Source organism: Scyliorhinus torazame, chromosome 15, assembly GCF_047496885.1.
Source record: "Scyliorhinus torazame isolate Kashiwa2021f chromosome 15, sScyTor2.1, whole genome shotgun sequence".
Lineage (NCBI taxonomy): Eukaryota > Metazoa > Chordata > Chondrichthyes > Carcharhiniformes > Scyliorhinidae > Scyliorhinus > Scyliorhinus torazame.
In genome coordinates this window covers 158,237,550-158,249,766 of record NC_092721.1, presented here as the reverse complement: position 1 = coordinate 158,249,766, position 12,217 = coordinate 158,237,550, and the positions used below count along the sequence as shown (strand labels likewise).

The window sequence follows — 12,217 nt, the reverse complement described above, 5'->3', positions numbered from 1 at the left end:
TGAAGCAGCGTGTAAAAAAGGCAAAATTTAAAATCAACCCCAGAAAATACCGCACACCGCTATCCATGTGGGATGGGGAAGTCACTGCAATGATGGGGCATCCAAATTTTGTCTTGGTGCCCCAAAATCCTGGATTCAAGCAACTGTTTTTTCTGCACGTTAGCAGCATGAGAACCCCTAACCAAGCTATTGTCAATTAAAGTACTGTAAAAATAGTACATTCTGTGAAAATGGCACTTCAAGGAGGTTGAATGAAGAGTTGCTGTTCAAAATCTGCTTCCCATTTTATCCCACGCCAGCAGTCGGTTGGCACAACAGCAATCCCCACATCAAAATACCTGGAGCACATTCCAGCCAATCCTGCCCCAAAAGGGCAAAAGATAAAAATCTGGGGGACAGTGACAAAACGGGCAAGAAAAGTAGCACACATCAGTGCACTGTCACCACCTAGTTATCCACAACTCAAGTAAAGCTCATTAACACAATGCGCCATACACTGTGCAGTGCAGCTCATGTGTCATAAATAAGAAAACAATGTGACATTATTGTGATATCTGAAACCGGATAATCATATAAAAATTCCAAAGTTATTTTTAACGGCAAGGTATGGATATTACCAAGACTATATTTAGTTTTGATTCGAAAGATTTTTTTTTAAATCAGTAAACAATGCTAAATTTTCACATTTAACAAACATTCTTGATCAGTTTGTACATTCTTTTAAAAACCTATTTTTGTCCCGTTCCTACACAGCTTAATTCTAATTGCAACTTCTCTAGCTAATCTTTACACCATTCAAGTGGCATGCTTTTTACAAAAGAAGAGAAAAATTAGTAAATGCACAGGTTAAAAAAAAAATTGTTCTTTTAATTATATACATTTCAGCAAGATTGTAAAATGAGCTGGACTCAGCACAGGCTTAGTCAGCGAAATAGAGAAGTAAATGCTGCAGTTCCCTTATCTGCAATGGGTCATTTTTTTCCTGAAATTTGGCAATACCTACCACTCACTGCTGCATGCTGCTTCAAATATTCCCTCCTAATATTGATATTTTTCACCAGGCATTGTCTGGCATGTGCTCGCCTTTCTTTTGCCGGATCCTTTGCGCACAGTGAAAAAATTGCCATGTACTCTAGCGGTAGTCGTAGTTTGGCAAGTCCTTTGTTGAGCTTCTGTGCAAATATCTGCCTTACTTGATAACATTCATCCTGCAAACAAACAATTTCACAGCTATTTTCTTGTGCCATTATCACAGATAAAAAATGGAAATTGAATACTTAAAATGGACATATCACAAACATTCACATTGTTTCATTCTTTATTGATGCACAGCTATGTTTGAACCACATGTTCCCCTGTGCTCTGAATCTGAAGGAACCTCCAATTTAGATACCATAAACACAGGTTTGTTAATGCCCATAAACCAAGGGTCAGGCAAGAAACATTGTTGTTTGGCTAGCAGCCTTTGATGCATGCTTTGGACTACCACTTGCTTTTCCAAAAACATATTTTGCTATAACTACTAATGACAGGAACTCATGACTGATTTAGTCTGTTCCAGATACCAGTGGCTGAATTTTACAGGGCACCGTTTTCCCCACTTCTCCCCCACAAAATAGATGGTTGGGAGCTCACCCACTCACTAACTAACTTCTCCCTCGGTGTACCTGAACAGGTGCCGGAATGTGACGACTAGTGGATTTTCGCAGTAACCTTATTGAAATGTTAATGTAAGCCAACATGTGACAATAAAGGTTATTATTAACTAAGGCACTCATCAACCGATCATGTTGCATTTTGTACGTTTCACAACCTCGGATCATCCTAAACTGCTTTACAGCCAGTGAAGCATTTTTATAGGATGCGGCAAGGCCCAGATAGAGTGGATGTGGAGAAGATGTTTGAACCTGTAGGAAAAACTATAACCAGAGGACACAATCTCAGACTAAAGGGACAATCCTTTAAAACAGAGATGAGGAAGAATTTCTTCAGCCAGAGGGTGGGGAATCTGTGGAACTCTGTCGCAGAAGGCTGTGGAGGCCAAATCACATAGTGTCTTTAAGACAGAAATAGATAGGTTCTTGATTAATAAGGGGATCAGGGGTTATGGGGAGAAGGCAGGTGAATGGGGATGAGAAAAATATCAGCCATGATTGAATGGCGGAGCAGACTCGATGGGCCGAGTGGCCTAATTCTGCTCCTATGTCTTATGGTCTTACAGTTTTGTCAATATTATTTATTTATTTATTTCTCCCTCCCTCTTTTTTTAAAATTTAGAGTACCCAATCGTTTTTTTCCAATTAAGGGGCAATTTAGCGTGGCCAATCCACCTATCCAGCACATCTTTTGGGTTGCAGGGGTGAAACCCATGCAGACAACAGGGAGAACGTGCAAACGCCACACGGTCAGTGACCCAGGGCCGGGATTCGAACCCAGGTCCTCAGCACCGTAGGCAGCAATGCTAACCACTGTGCCATCGTGTTGCCCCGTTTCATCAATATTATAATGGTCGAAATGTAGCAGGCAACTTTCAGATTGCAAATTTCTGCAAAAACCAATGAAATAATGACTGGATCATCTGCTTTGGTGACGTGAATTAAGGGATTAAATATTGACTCGGACCAGTGAGAAATACCATTAGCAGTGCCATGGATTTCATCTGAATAACAGGGTCTCTAACAATGCAGCACCGTGTGGAGTACCACACTGAAGTGTCAGCCTAGATGGTGTGCCACTGTTCAAGATTCTGGAGAGGGACCAGAACACTATATTCTGACTTGGAGGTCAGGGTATAGTCACTTTTATGTAATTTTGGTCACCTTGTATTGAGATGTCCGGAGGATCTGTGGTGTTTTACGTGGGAAAAATCGGCGAGGCCCCAGCACCGATCCTCTGACCGGTGAGGGCTAGCAGCCACACCACGTAAACCGCACGGCCCCCCCGATAAAAACAGCTGGAGATTTGCAGAGTCCATGGCCCCGCATGCGCACGCCGACGATCTGCAGCGGTCACGCCGTACAACATGGTGTCCCGCACGGACCCGACCTGCCAGATAATAGTACCCCACCCCCCCCCCCCCCCCCCCCCCCCCCCCCCACCCAAAGCAGCATGGCTCCTGCCCGACTATGGCCAGCGCTGGACACAGTCCGCAGCATCACGCTGGGTTCCCGACGGCTATAACCATGAGTCAACTGCACGGTTGGGAACTCGGCCCATTGGGAGGACCTTCAGGTAATGTCCTGAGGCTGTCCCAAAGGCGTGCGGCATACTTCTCAATGACGCAGTTTTGAAGGGGGTGGAGCATACAAAGATAGGCGCCGCCCCCAATTCAGTCGTAAAAAGGGATTAGGAAATCGGCGCGGCAAGCAGAGAATCCCGGCCTGTGTGTTTTGACTAAATGTGCACATTCTTCTTAGGGTGGCATTCTTCTGAAAAGTTCGCTCATTGGATCTTTAATTTCCCCCCAAGAACAAGGAACCATGGGAAGCGAGATCATGGGCGTCATTCTCTGACCCCCCCGGGGGCTGCCGTGAATCCCGCCCCCGCCGGTTGCCGATGTCTCCGGTACCGGATATTCGGCGGGGGCAGGAATCGGGCCGCGCCGGTTGGCGCCCCCCCCCCCCCCCCCGCTCGATTCTCCGGCCCGGATGGGCTGAAGTCCCGCCGGCGTGGATTAAACCACCTTTTGAACGGCGGGACAAGGCGGCGTGGGCGGGCTCCGGGGTCCTGGGGGGGGCGATCTGGCCCCGGGAGGTGCCCCCACGGTGGCCTGGCCCGCGATCGGGGCCCACCGATCCGCGGGTGGGCCTGTGCCGTGGGGGCACTCTTTCCCTTCCGCCTCCGCCACGGTCTCCACCATGGCGGAGGCGGAAGAGGCTCCCTCCACTGCGCATGCGCGGGAAACTGTCAGCGGCCGCTGACGCTCCCGCGCATGCGCCGCCCCGAAATGTCATTTCCGCGCCAGCTGGTGGGGCAACAAAGGCCGTTTCCGCCAGCTGGCGGGGCGGAAATCCCTCCGGCGTCGGCCTAGCCCCTCAATGTTGGGGCTCGGCCCCCAAAGATGCGGAGCATTCCGCACCTTTGGGGCAGCGCGATGCCCGTCTGATTGGCGCCGTTTTGGGCGCCAGTCGGCGGACATCGCGCCGTTTGGGGAGAATTTCGCCCCATGTTTGTGGAATGTTCTACATTTTGGGAAAATGATAAATCACTTAACCAGAAAGGAGGTAAATTTGAAAAATATTCAGTGTTTAATTAGAACATCTCATCTGCAAACTGCTTTCATTGCCAAAAGTGAAATAATACTTACAACAATGATGAGAGGTGTAAAAGAGGGATCCAGGCTCTGCTTGCTCACTATTCTATCTGTACAAAATCTCAGCCATGCCACATTTGCTCTCATCTGGATACATTAATAGTCACCAGAAAACAATTTACCTTCTTTCTGAAATAGTTTCGAACTTTTACGAGTGTATCAACCAAGGCTTATCCTAATCCAGTTCATGCAATATAGCGGAAACCAACATCTCAAATGCCAATTAAGGAGTTGAGCAGAAGGATTTTCAACTTCAGATACATTGCAATAATTTGGTTCTTGCAAGGTATTGTATTCCCGTGCTTGGCATATATTACAGGATGCATTATATCCACTCGAGTGAATAATAATAAGCTAAAACATCAAGCTTGCCATAGGTTTAGTTAGCAAGATTGTATTTTCTGCATGTAATCGTATTCAATTTCAAATGTCACTCAAATTGTGAAGTGGTTTATTGAATGGAAAGAATCTGAATCTATTATTATTTCGATACGCATGTCCAGTTTTTGAATAGCAGAGCAGGGGTACATTCTGGTAGCTACTTTCAGCAAGTCGTGCGCGCACCTTTTCGTCAATAGATGTTGAAAATCTGTAGATATCATCCCTGAAAGCTCAGCTGGTTAAGGTAATGCATAATTTAACCACAGAGCAATAACTTTCGAAGTTTTCTCATATCTATTCTAAACTAGCTAATCTGCAAAGCTGTCAGTTGCAGGAGTTCAATAAATGACTAGTACATCTGAAACAAAGGAATATGGACAAAGCTGTCCTGCTGAAAGCGTGATATTGAATGACAAATCAAACTGAAGTGGCCACAACACCCTAGATGGTCAATCAATCAGCCATTACTCAGAATTGTTGCTCATATGAATTCCAACCCTGAATGACCTGTGTGGGGTTTGTACACTCTCCCCGTGTCTGTGTGGGTTTCTTCCAGGTGCTCCGGTTTCCTCCCACAGTCAAAGATGTGCAGGTTAGGTGGATTGGCCATGCTAAATTGCCCCCCTGGTGTCCAATAATGTGCATGTTAGGTGGGGTTATGGAGATAGGGCAGTGGAGTGGCCCTAGGTAGGATGCTCTTTCAGGGGGTTTTGTGCAGACTGGATGGACCGAATGGCCACCTTCGGAACCATAAGAATTCTATGGAAATATAAAAGGGGCAGTTAATAAGTTAATTACCACAGGACAATAACGAAGGTTCAGCGGCATAGTGGAAGTAGTCTTAGGAGTCATTTTAGCAAGGTTGCCCTAAATCATTAATGGGGATTAGTTTACTAACTTTACCAAAAACAGAAATTCTTAAGGCAGGCTAATCAAGTTCAAGGTCGCAAATTCTTCGTTCTTATAGTTAGTTTTAACAGTGGTTGGCACTGTTGCTTCACAGCACCAGCAACCCGGGTTCGATTCCCAGCTTGGGTCACTGTCTGTACCTTCTCCCAGCGTCAGTGTGGATTTCCTCCCGGTGCTCTGGTTTCCTCCCGCAAGTCCTGAATGATGTGCTTGTTCGGTGAACTGACATTCTGAATTCTCCCTCAATGTACCCGAACAGGCACCGTAATGTGGCAACTAGGCGATTTTCACAGTAACTTCATTGCAGTGTTAATGTAAGCCTACGTGACACTAATAAAGATTATTTTTTAAATGTGTTTTTTTTTTATAAACTGGGCAATGCGTATTCTAGAATTCAGATGTATGATATGCCTTACACAAATTCCAAATATGCTCAAAACAAGCATACAATCAGGAACTCAGCTGATGGAAACTAAAGCTGCTCACTGACCATACTGGGATGCTTTATGACAAACAGTAAATATGAAGGCTTATTTTCAAAATCATCTAGTTAAAACCGCTACAAGTGTTTATTTTTCTATTTGAACTAACTATATGGATATCAATTTAATTCTTTACCTCTGGAAGCCAATAACATGCCCAGTCCACTGGCAAAAATGGAAATTACATTTCAAGATGGATAAAGCCACTTACATTCATTACCAGTGCACATAACTGAAACTGTTCTAGTGTAATGATTTCATAGTAACAGGGCTCCTGTGCTAACTTCAAAACAGCACAGCCAGCTGCCAAACGCAGACGTGACATATCAGGTTTGCTGCAAAAGAACACAGAAAAAGAGACAGGTTTTTTTGGGGGGGATCAAGTATACTTTCACCTCATGTGGATGACAAAAGCTGACTGATTACTTATCACAATATTGTTACTTCTATAAGCAAACTATTTTATTAAAATTGATAATTCTTCTGTGCAAAACATCAGCTTACCTTATAGCTCACCCAGGTTTCACTTTACATAAAAATTTACTTTTTAAAAAAATTGTTGAACACAAGGAAAACACGTGCAAATTCCCAGCAATGCACCACAAAACATAACTGATTGCCAAGAACCAAAACAACTGAAAAAGTTACAAATGCTCAACCGCCATTTTAAACTAAATTGCAACCACATAGTTAAACCAGAAGATTTAGATGTACAATTTGCTTTTGTTAACATTAAACTATATAAGCCAAGATAAAAACCTGAATCAACCTATTTAAAAAAAACTTACCATAAGACATAGGAGCGGAAGGCCATTCGGCCCATCGAGTCCACTCCACCATTCAATCATGGCTGTTTCAACTCCATTTACCTGCTCTCTCTCCATAGCCCTTAATTCCTCGAGAAATCAAGAATTTATCAACTTCTGTCTTAAAGACACTCAACGTCCTGGCCTCCACCGCCCTCTGTGGCAATGAATTCCACAGACCCACCACTCTCTAGCTGAAGAAATTTCTCCTCATCTCTGTTCTAAAGTGACTCCCTTTTATTCTAAGTGCCCCCGGGTCCTAGTCTCCCCTGCTAATGGAAACAACTTCCCTACGTCCACCCTATCTCAGCCATTCATTATCTTGTAAGTTTCTATTAGATCTCCCCTCAACCTCCTAAACTCCAATGAATATAATCCCAGGATCGTCAGACGTTCATCATATGTTAGGCCTACCATTCCTGGGATCATCCGTGTGAATCTCCGCTGGCCCTGCTCCAGTGCCAGTATGTCCTTCCGGAGGTGTGGGGCCCAAAATTGCTCACAGTATTCTAAATGGGGCCTAACTAATGCTTTATAAAGCTTCAGAAGTACATCCCTGCTTTTATATTCCAAGCCTCTTGAGATAAAGGACAACATTGCATTTGCTTTCTTAATTACGGACTCAACCTGCAAGTTTACCTTTAGAGAATCCTGGACTAGGACTCCAAGTCCCTTTGCACTTCAGCATTATGAATTTTGTCACCGTTTAGAAAATAGTCCATGCCTCTATTCTTTTTCCCAAAGTGCAAGACCTCGCACTTGCCCACGTTGAATTTCAGCCATTTCTTGGACCACTCTCCTAAACTGTCTAAATCTTTCTGCAGCCTCCCACCTCCTCAATACTACCTGCCCCTCCACCTGGCTTTGTATCATCGGCAAACGTAGCCAGAATGCGTCCAGTCCCGCCATCTAGATAGTTAATATATCAAGAGAACAGCCGTGGCCCCAACACTGAAGCCTGCGGGACACCACTCGTCACCGGTTGCCATTCCGAAAAAAGAACCTTTTATCCCAACTCTCTGCCTTCTGCCTGACAACCAATCGTCAATCCATGTTAGTACCTTGCCTCGAATACCATGGGCCCTCATTTTACTCAGCAGTCTCCCATGAGGCACCTTATCAAAGGCCTTTTGGAAGTCAAGACAGACAACATCCATTGGCTCTCCTTGGTCTAACCTATTTGTTATCTCTTCAAAGAACTCTAACAGGTTTGTCAGGCACGACCTCCCCTTACTAAATCCGTGCTGACTTGTCCTAATCCGACCCTGCACTTCCAAGAATTTAGAAATCTCATCCTTAACGATGGATTCTAGAATCTTGCCAACAACCAAGGTTAGGCTAATTGGCCTATAATTTTCCATCTTTTTTCTTGTTCCCTTCTTGAACAGGGGGTTACAACAGCGATTTTCCATTCCTCTGGGACTTTCCCTGACTCCAGTGACTTTTGAAAGATCATAACTAACGCCTCCACTATTTCTTCAGCTATCTTCTTTAGCTGGAGATTTATCAATTTTTAGACCTCCTAGTTTCCCTAGCACTTTCTCCTTTGTGATGGCTACCATGTTCAACTTTGCCCCCTGACTCTCCTGAATTGCTGGGATATTACTCATGTCTTCTACTGTGAAGACTGACGCAAAGTACTTATTTAGTTCCTCAGCTATTTCCTTGTCTCCCATCACAAGATTACCAGCGTCATTTTGGAGCGGCCCAATATCTACTTTTGCCTCCCGTTTGTTTTTAATGTATTTAAAGAAACTTTTACTATCATTCCTAATGTTACTGGCTAGCCTACCTTCATATTTGATCCTCTCCTTCCTTATTTCTCTCTTTGTTATCCTCTGTTTGTTTTTGTAGCCTTCCCAATCTTCTGACTTCCCACTACTCTTTGCCACATTAAAGGCTCTCTTTCGCTTTGATGCATTCCCTGACTTCCTTTGTCAGCCATGGCTGCCTAATCCCCCCCTCTGATAACCTTTCTTTTCTTCGGGATGCACCTCTGTACTGTGTTCTCAATTACGCCCAGAAACTCCTGCCATGGCTGTTCTACTGTCTTTCCCACTAGGCTCTGCTCCCAGTCGATTTTTGTCAGTTCCTCCCTCATGCCCCTGTAGTTACCTTTATTTAACTGTACCACCTTTACATCTGATTCTACCTTCTTTCTTTCAAATTGCAGACTGAATTCTACCATATTATGATCACTGCCTCCTAAGTGTTCCCTTACTTTAAGATCTTTTATCAAGTCTGGCTCATTACATAACACCAAGTCCAGAATGGCCTGTTCCCTCGTGGGCTCCATCACAAGCTGTTCCAAAAAGCCCTCCTGTAAACATGCAATGAATTCCCTTTCTTTGGGTCCTCTGGCAACATTATTTACCCAGTCCACCTGCATATTGAAGTCCCCCATGATCACTGTGACCTTGCCTTTCTGACATGCCCTTTCTATTTTGTGGTGCATTTTGTGCCCCTGGTCCTGACCACTGTTAGGAGGCCTGTACATAACTCCCATTATGGTTTTTTTGCCTTTGTGGTGCCTCAACTCTACCCACACAGACTCCACATCATCTGACCCTATGTCGTTTAGTGCCACTGATTTAATTTAATTCCTAATTAACAAGGGAGCCCTGCCCCCTCTGCCTTTTCGATAGTTTGTGAATCCCTGGATGTTTAAATGCCAGTCCTGAACTCCCTGCAACCACGTCTCTGTGATGCCTACCACATCATACCTGCCAGTCACAATCTGGGCCACAAGCTCATCTACCTTGTTCCGTACACTGCGCGCATTTAAATATAGCACCTTTAATTCTCTCTTGACCGTCCCTTTTTGTTTTCTTAAGTGTGGTGGACCTTGGTTTACTGAGCCTTTCCATACACTTTGTCATATTTTGTGGGATGGGGACTATCGTAACCTCTCCTGAGTTCTGTCTTTTTGTGCTTTTTTGTATTCCTAAGCAGCTACGCTTCTCACTGATTACTTCACCTCTTGGTTCCCTGACTTTCTCCCCCCCCCCCCCCAAATCTCTAGTTTAAAGTCCCATTGACCACCCTATTTACTCTTTTCGCCAGAACACTGGTCCCAGCTCGGTTCAGAGGGAGACCATCCCAACGGTATAGATCCCCCCGTCCCAAAACTGATGCCAGTGTCCCATGAAAAGGAACCCCTCTTTCCCACACCACTCTTTCAGCCACGTGTTAACTTCCCTTATTCTTGCCTCCCTACGCCAATTTGCACGTGGCTCGGGCAGTAATCCGGAGATTATGACTCTTGAGGACCTGTTTTTTAAATTTGAATCCTAGCTCTTTATAATCTCTAAACAGGTCCTCTTGCCTAGACTTGCCTATGTTGTTGGTACGGACATGGACCACAACAACTGGATCCTCCCCCTCCCTCTCCAGTATCTTTTAAGCTGGTCAGAGACGTCACGCACCCTAGCACCGGGCAGGCAACACACCATGCGGGACTCTTTATCCTGCTCACAAAGGATACTATCTATCCCCCTGATAATAAAATCCCCTACAACTACAACTTGCCTATTTACTCCCTCCCCTTGAATGGCCTGCTGAACCATGGTGCCTTGGTCAACTGACTCATCCTTCCTGCAGCCCTGTTCGCCATCCACACAGGATGTCATACAGGCTTCTCAGCACTCTGTCATAACAGTCTGCCATAAAGATGGAACGAGAGCAAGTCAGATGCAGTTAGGTGAACAAACAACCTGCTATGAGCTAGATTGGAACGGAGCCCAGACTAATGGTTTAAGTCTCCTCCTCCACCCAACAAGTACTTCAAATGAAATTTGGGTAGCATTTCTTTCAATTTCGAGTCAGCGCAGCTGAGTAATACAGCACTCAATTTCAATAAGTTGGTCAGTTCCCCTAAAAAATAGCTTTCTAATGTAGGAGCCGAGAGTTTCCTTTGTGGGCACAATGCGGAGGTCAAAACCAAACACTGTCATGTCCATTCTGCTAATGTCAAGTTATGCCCAAGTATCCTCCCCAATCATATTTGAATACACCTAAACTCAAAATGGCTTTAAATCAATCAGCTTAAACAACGATCAAGGAAAGCACTGAAATTTACCATACAAGTTTAAGTTACCATCATTCATGTACATCAGCAGGCACAACAGGTATCTTATTCAGGGATCGTTTTCAATTTTTTGGGTGACTTCACAGAACAGAATTACAGGAGGAAGCAATTTGGCCTTGTGAGCCTCTTCTTCAGATAATAATCCAATTCCCTCTTGAATGCATTGACTGAACCTGCTGCCACCATCCTCTCAGACAGTGCATCCCAAATCCTAACTGCGCTGATTTTGTCATTATTTCTTTTGCCAATTACCTAAAATCTGTGCCTTCCAACGCACTGTTTCTTCCCATCTACTCTGCCCAGAACTCTCATGATTTTGAATACCTCCATCAAGTTTCCTCTCAAAATCCTTTCTCCAGAGAAAGGAGTTCCAATTTCCCCAATCTTTCACAAGACTGAAGTTTATACATGGAACCGTGAATCTTTTCTGTACCCTCTCTAATGTCTTCACATCCTTCTAAAATTGTGGGACCCAAAGCTGGATGCGATACTCTGAGGTTGAATAATTGCGTTTTATACAGATTTAACATAACTGATTTGCTTTTGCTTTTGTACTCTATGCCCGTATTGATAAAGCCTAGGTTGCTGTATACTTTTATTAACTGCACTCTCAACTTGTCCTGCTATCATTTATGCACATATATAGCAAGGTACTTTTGCTCTTACATCCCTCTTTAGAATTGCATCCTTTATTTTATATTGTCTCTTACATTCTTTCTACCAAAATGAATCGCTTCACATTTCTCTACATTCAATTTCATTTGCCATTTGTCTGTCCATTCCACCAACTGGTCTATGTAATTTTGAAGCTCTGTACAATCATCCTCAAAGTTCACAATACTTTCAAATTTCGTATTGTCTGCAAATTCTGAAATTGTGCCGTATAATCTTGGTTTTAGTTTATGCCATAAAAATCAATTCAAAGAACATCGATCTCAGCATGGCTAGAAAAAAAACTATACCATGGGGTAATGATTAAGAAAAAAGTGCAGAGAACTTTCCATTTGGTTTTTCCCAAACCACCAACTCCCTTCCCGTCACCCCACCAGAGCCATCTGTTCCCTGTTCCAGGTTGTCCTTCAACACACTGCTTACTTTGTTCTGCGATTAACACATTGCAATCTCCTAATGTGCCACCATCAGCACCCTTCTTAGCCATAATCACCACCATTAAAATTCCCTTGGTCTTTTTGTCATGGCATCTTTGTCAATCCCTCGCCAGCCTCCATCAATCTCTGGC

The 12,217-nt window shown here is 44.1% G+C and overlaps 1 protein-coding gene across 3 annotated transcripts in view; it reads right to left on the bottom strand.

The window, feature by feature from the left end:
• The window catches only part of pds5b (PDS5 cohesin associated factor B), a 289,329-nt gene that overhangs the window by 38,654 nt on the left and 238,458 nt on the right, over positions 1-12,217 (bottom strand). For all 3 annotated transcript variants that reach the window (XM_072477000.1, XM_072477001.1, XM_072477002.1), the window contains exons 24-25: positions 6,296-6,419; positions 1,004-1,208 (exon numbers count right to left, since the gene is read on the bottom strand). In XM_072477000.1, coding sequence (XP_072333101.1) covers positions 1,004-1,208; positions 6,296-6,419 — 329 coding nt within the window. The remainder of the gene's footprint in view (positions 1-1,003; positions 1,209-6,295; positions 6,420-12,217) is intronic.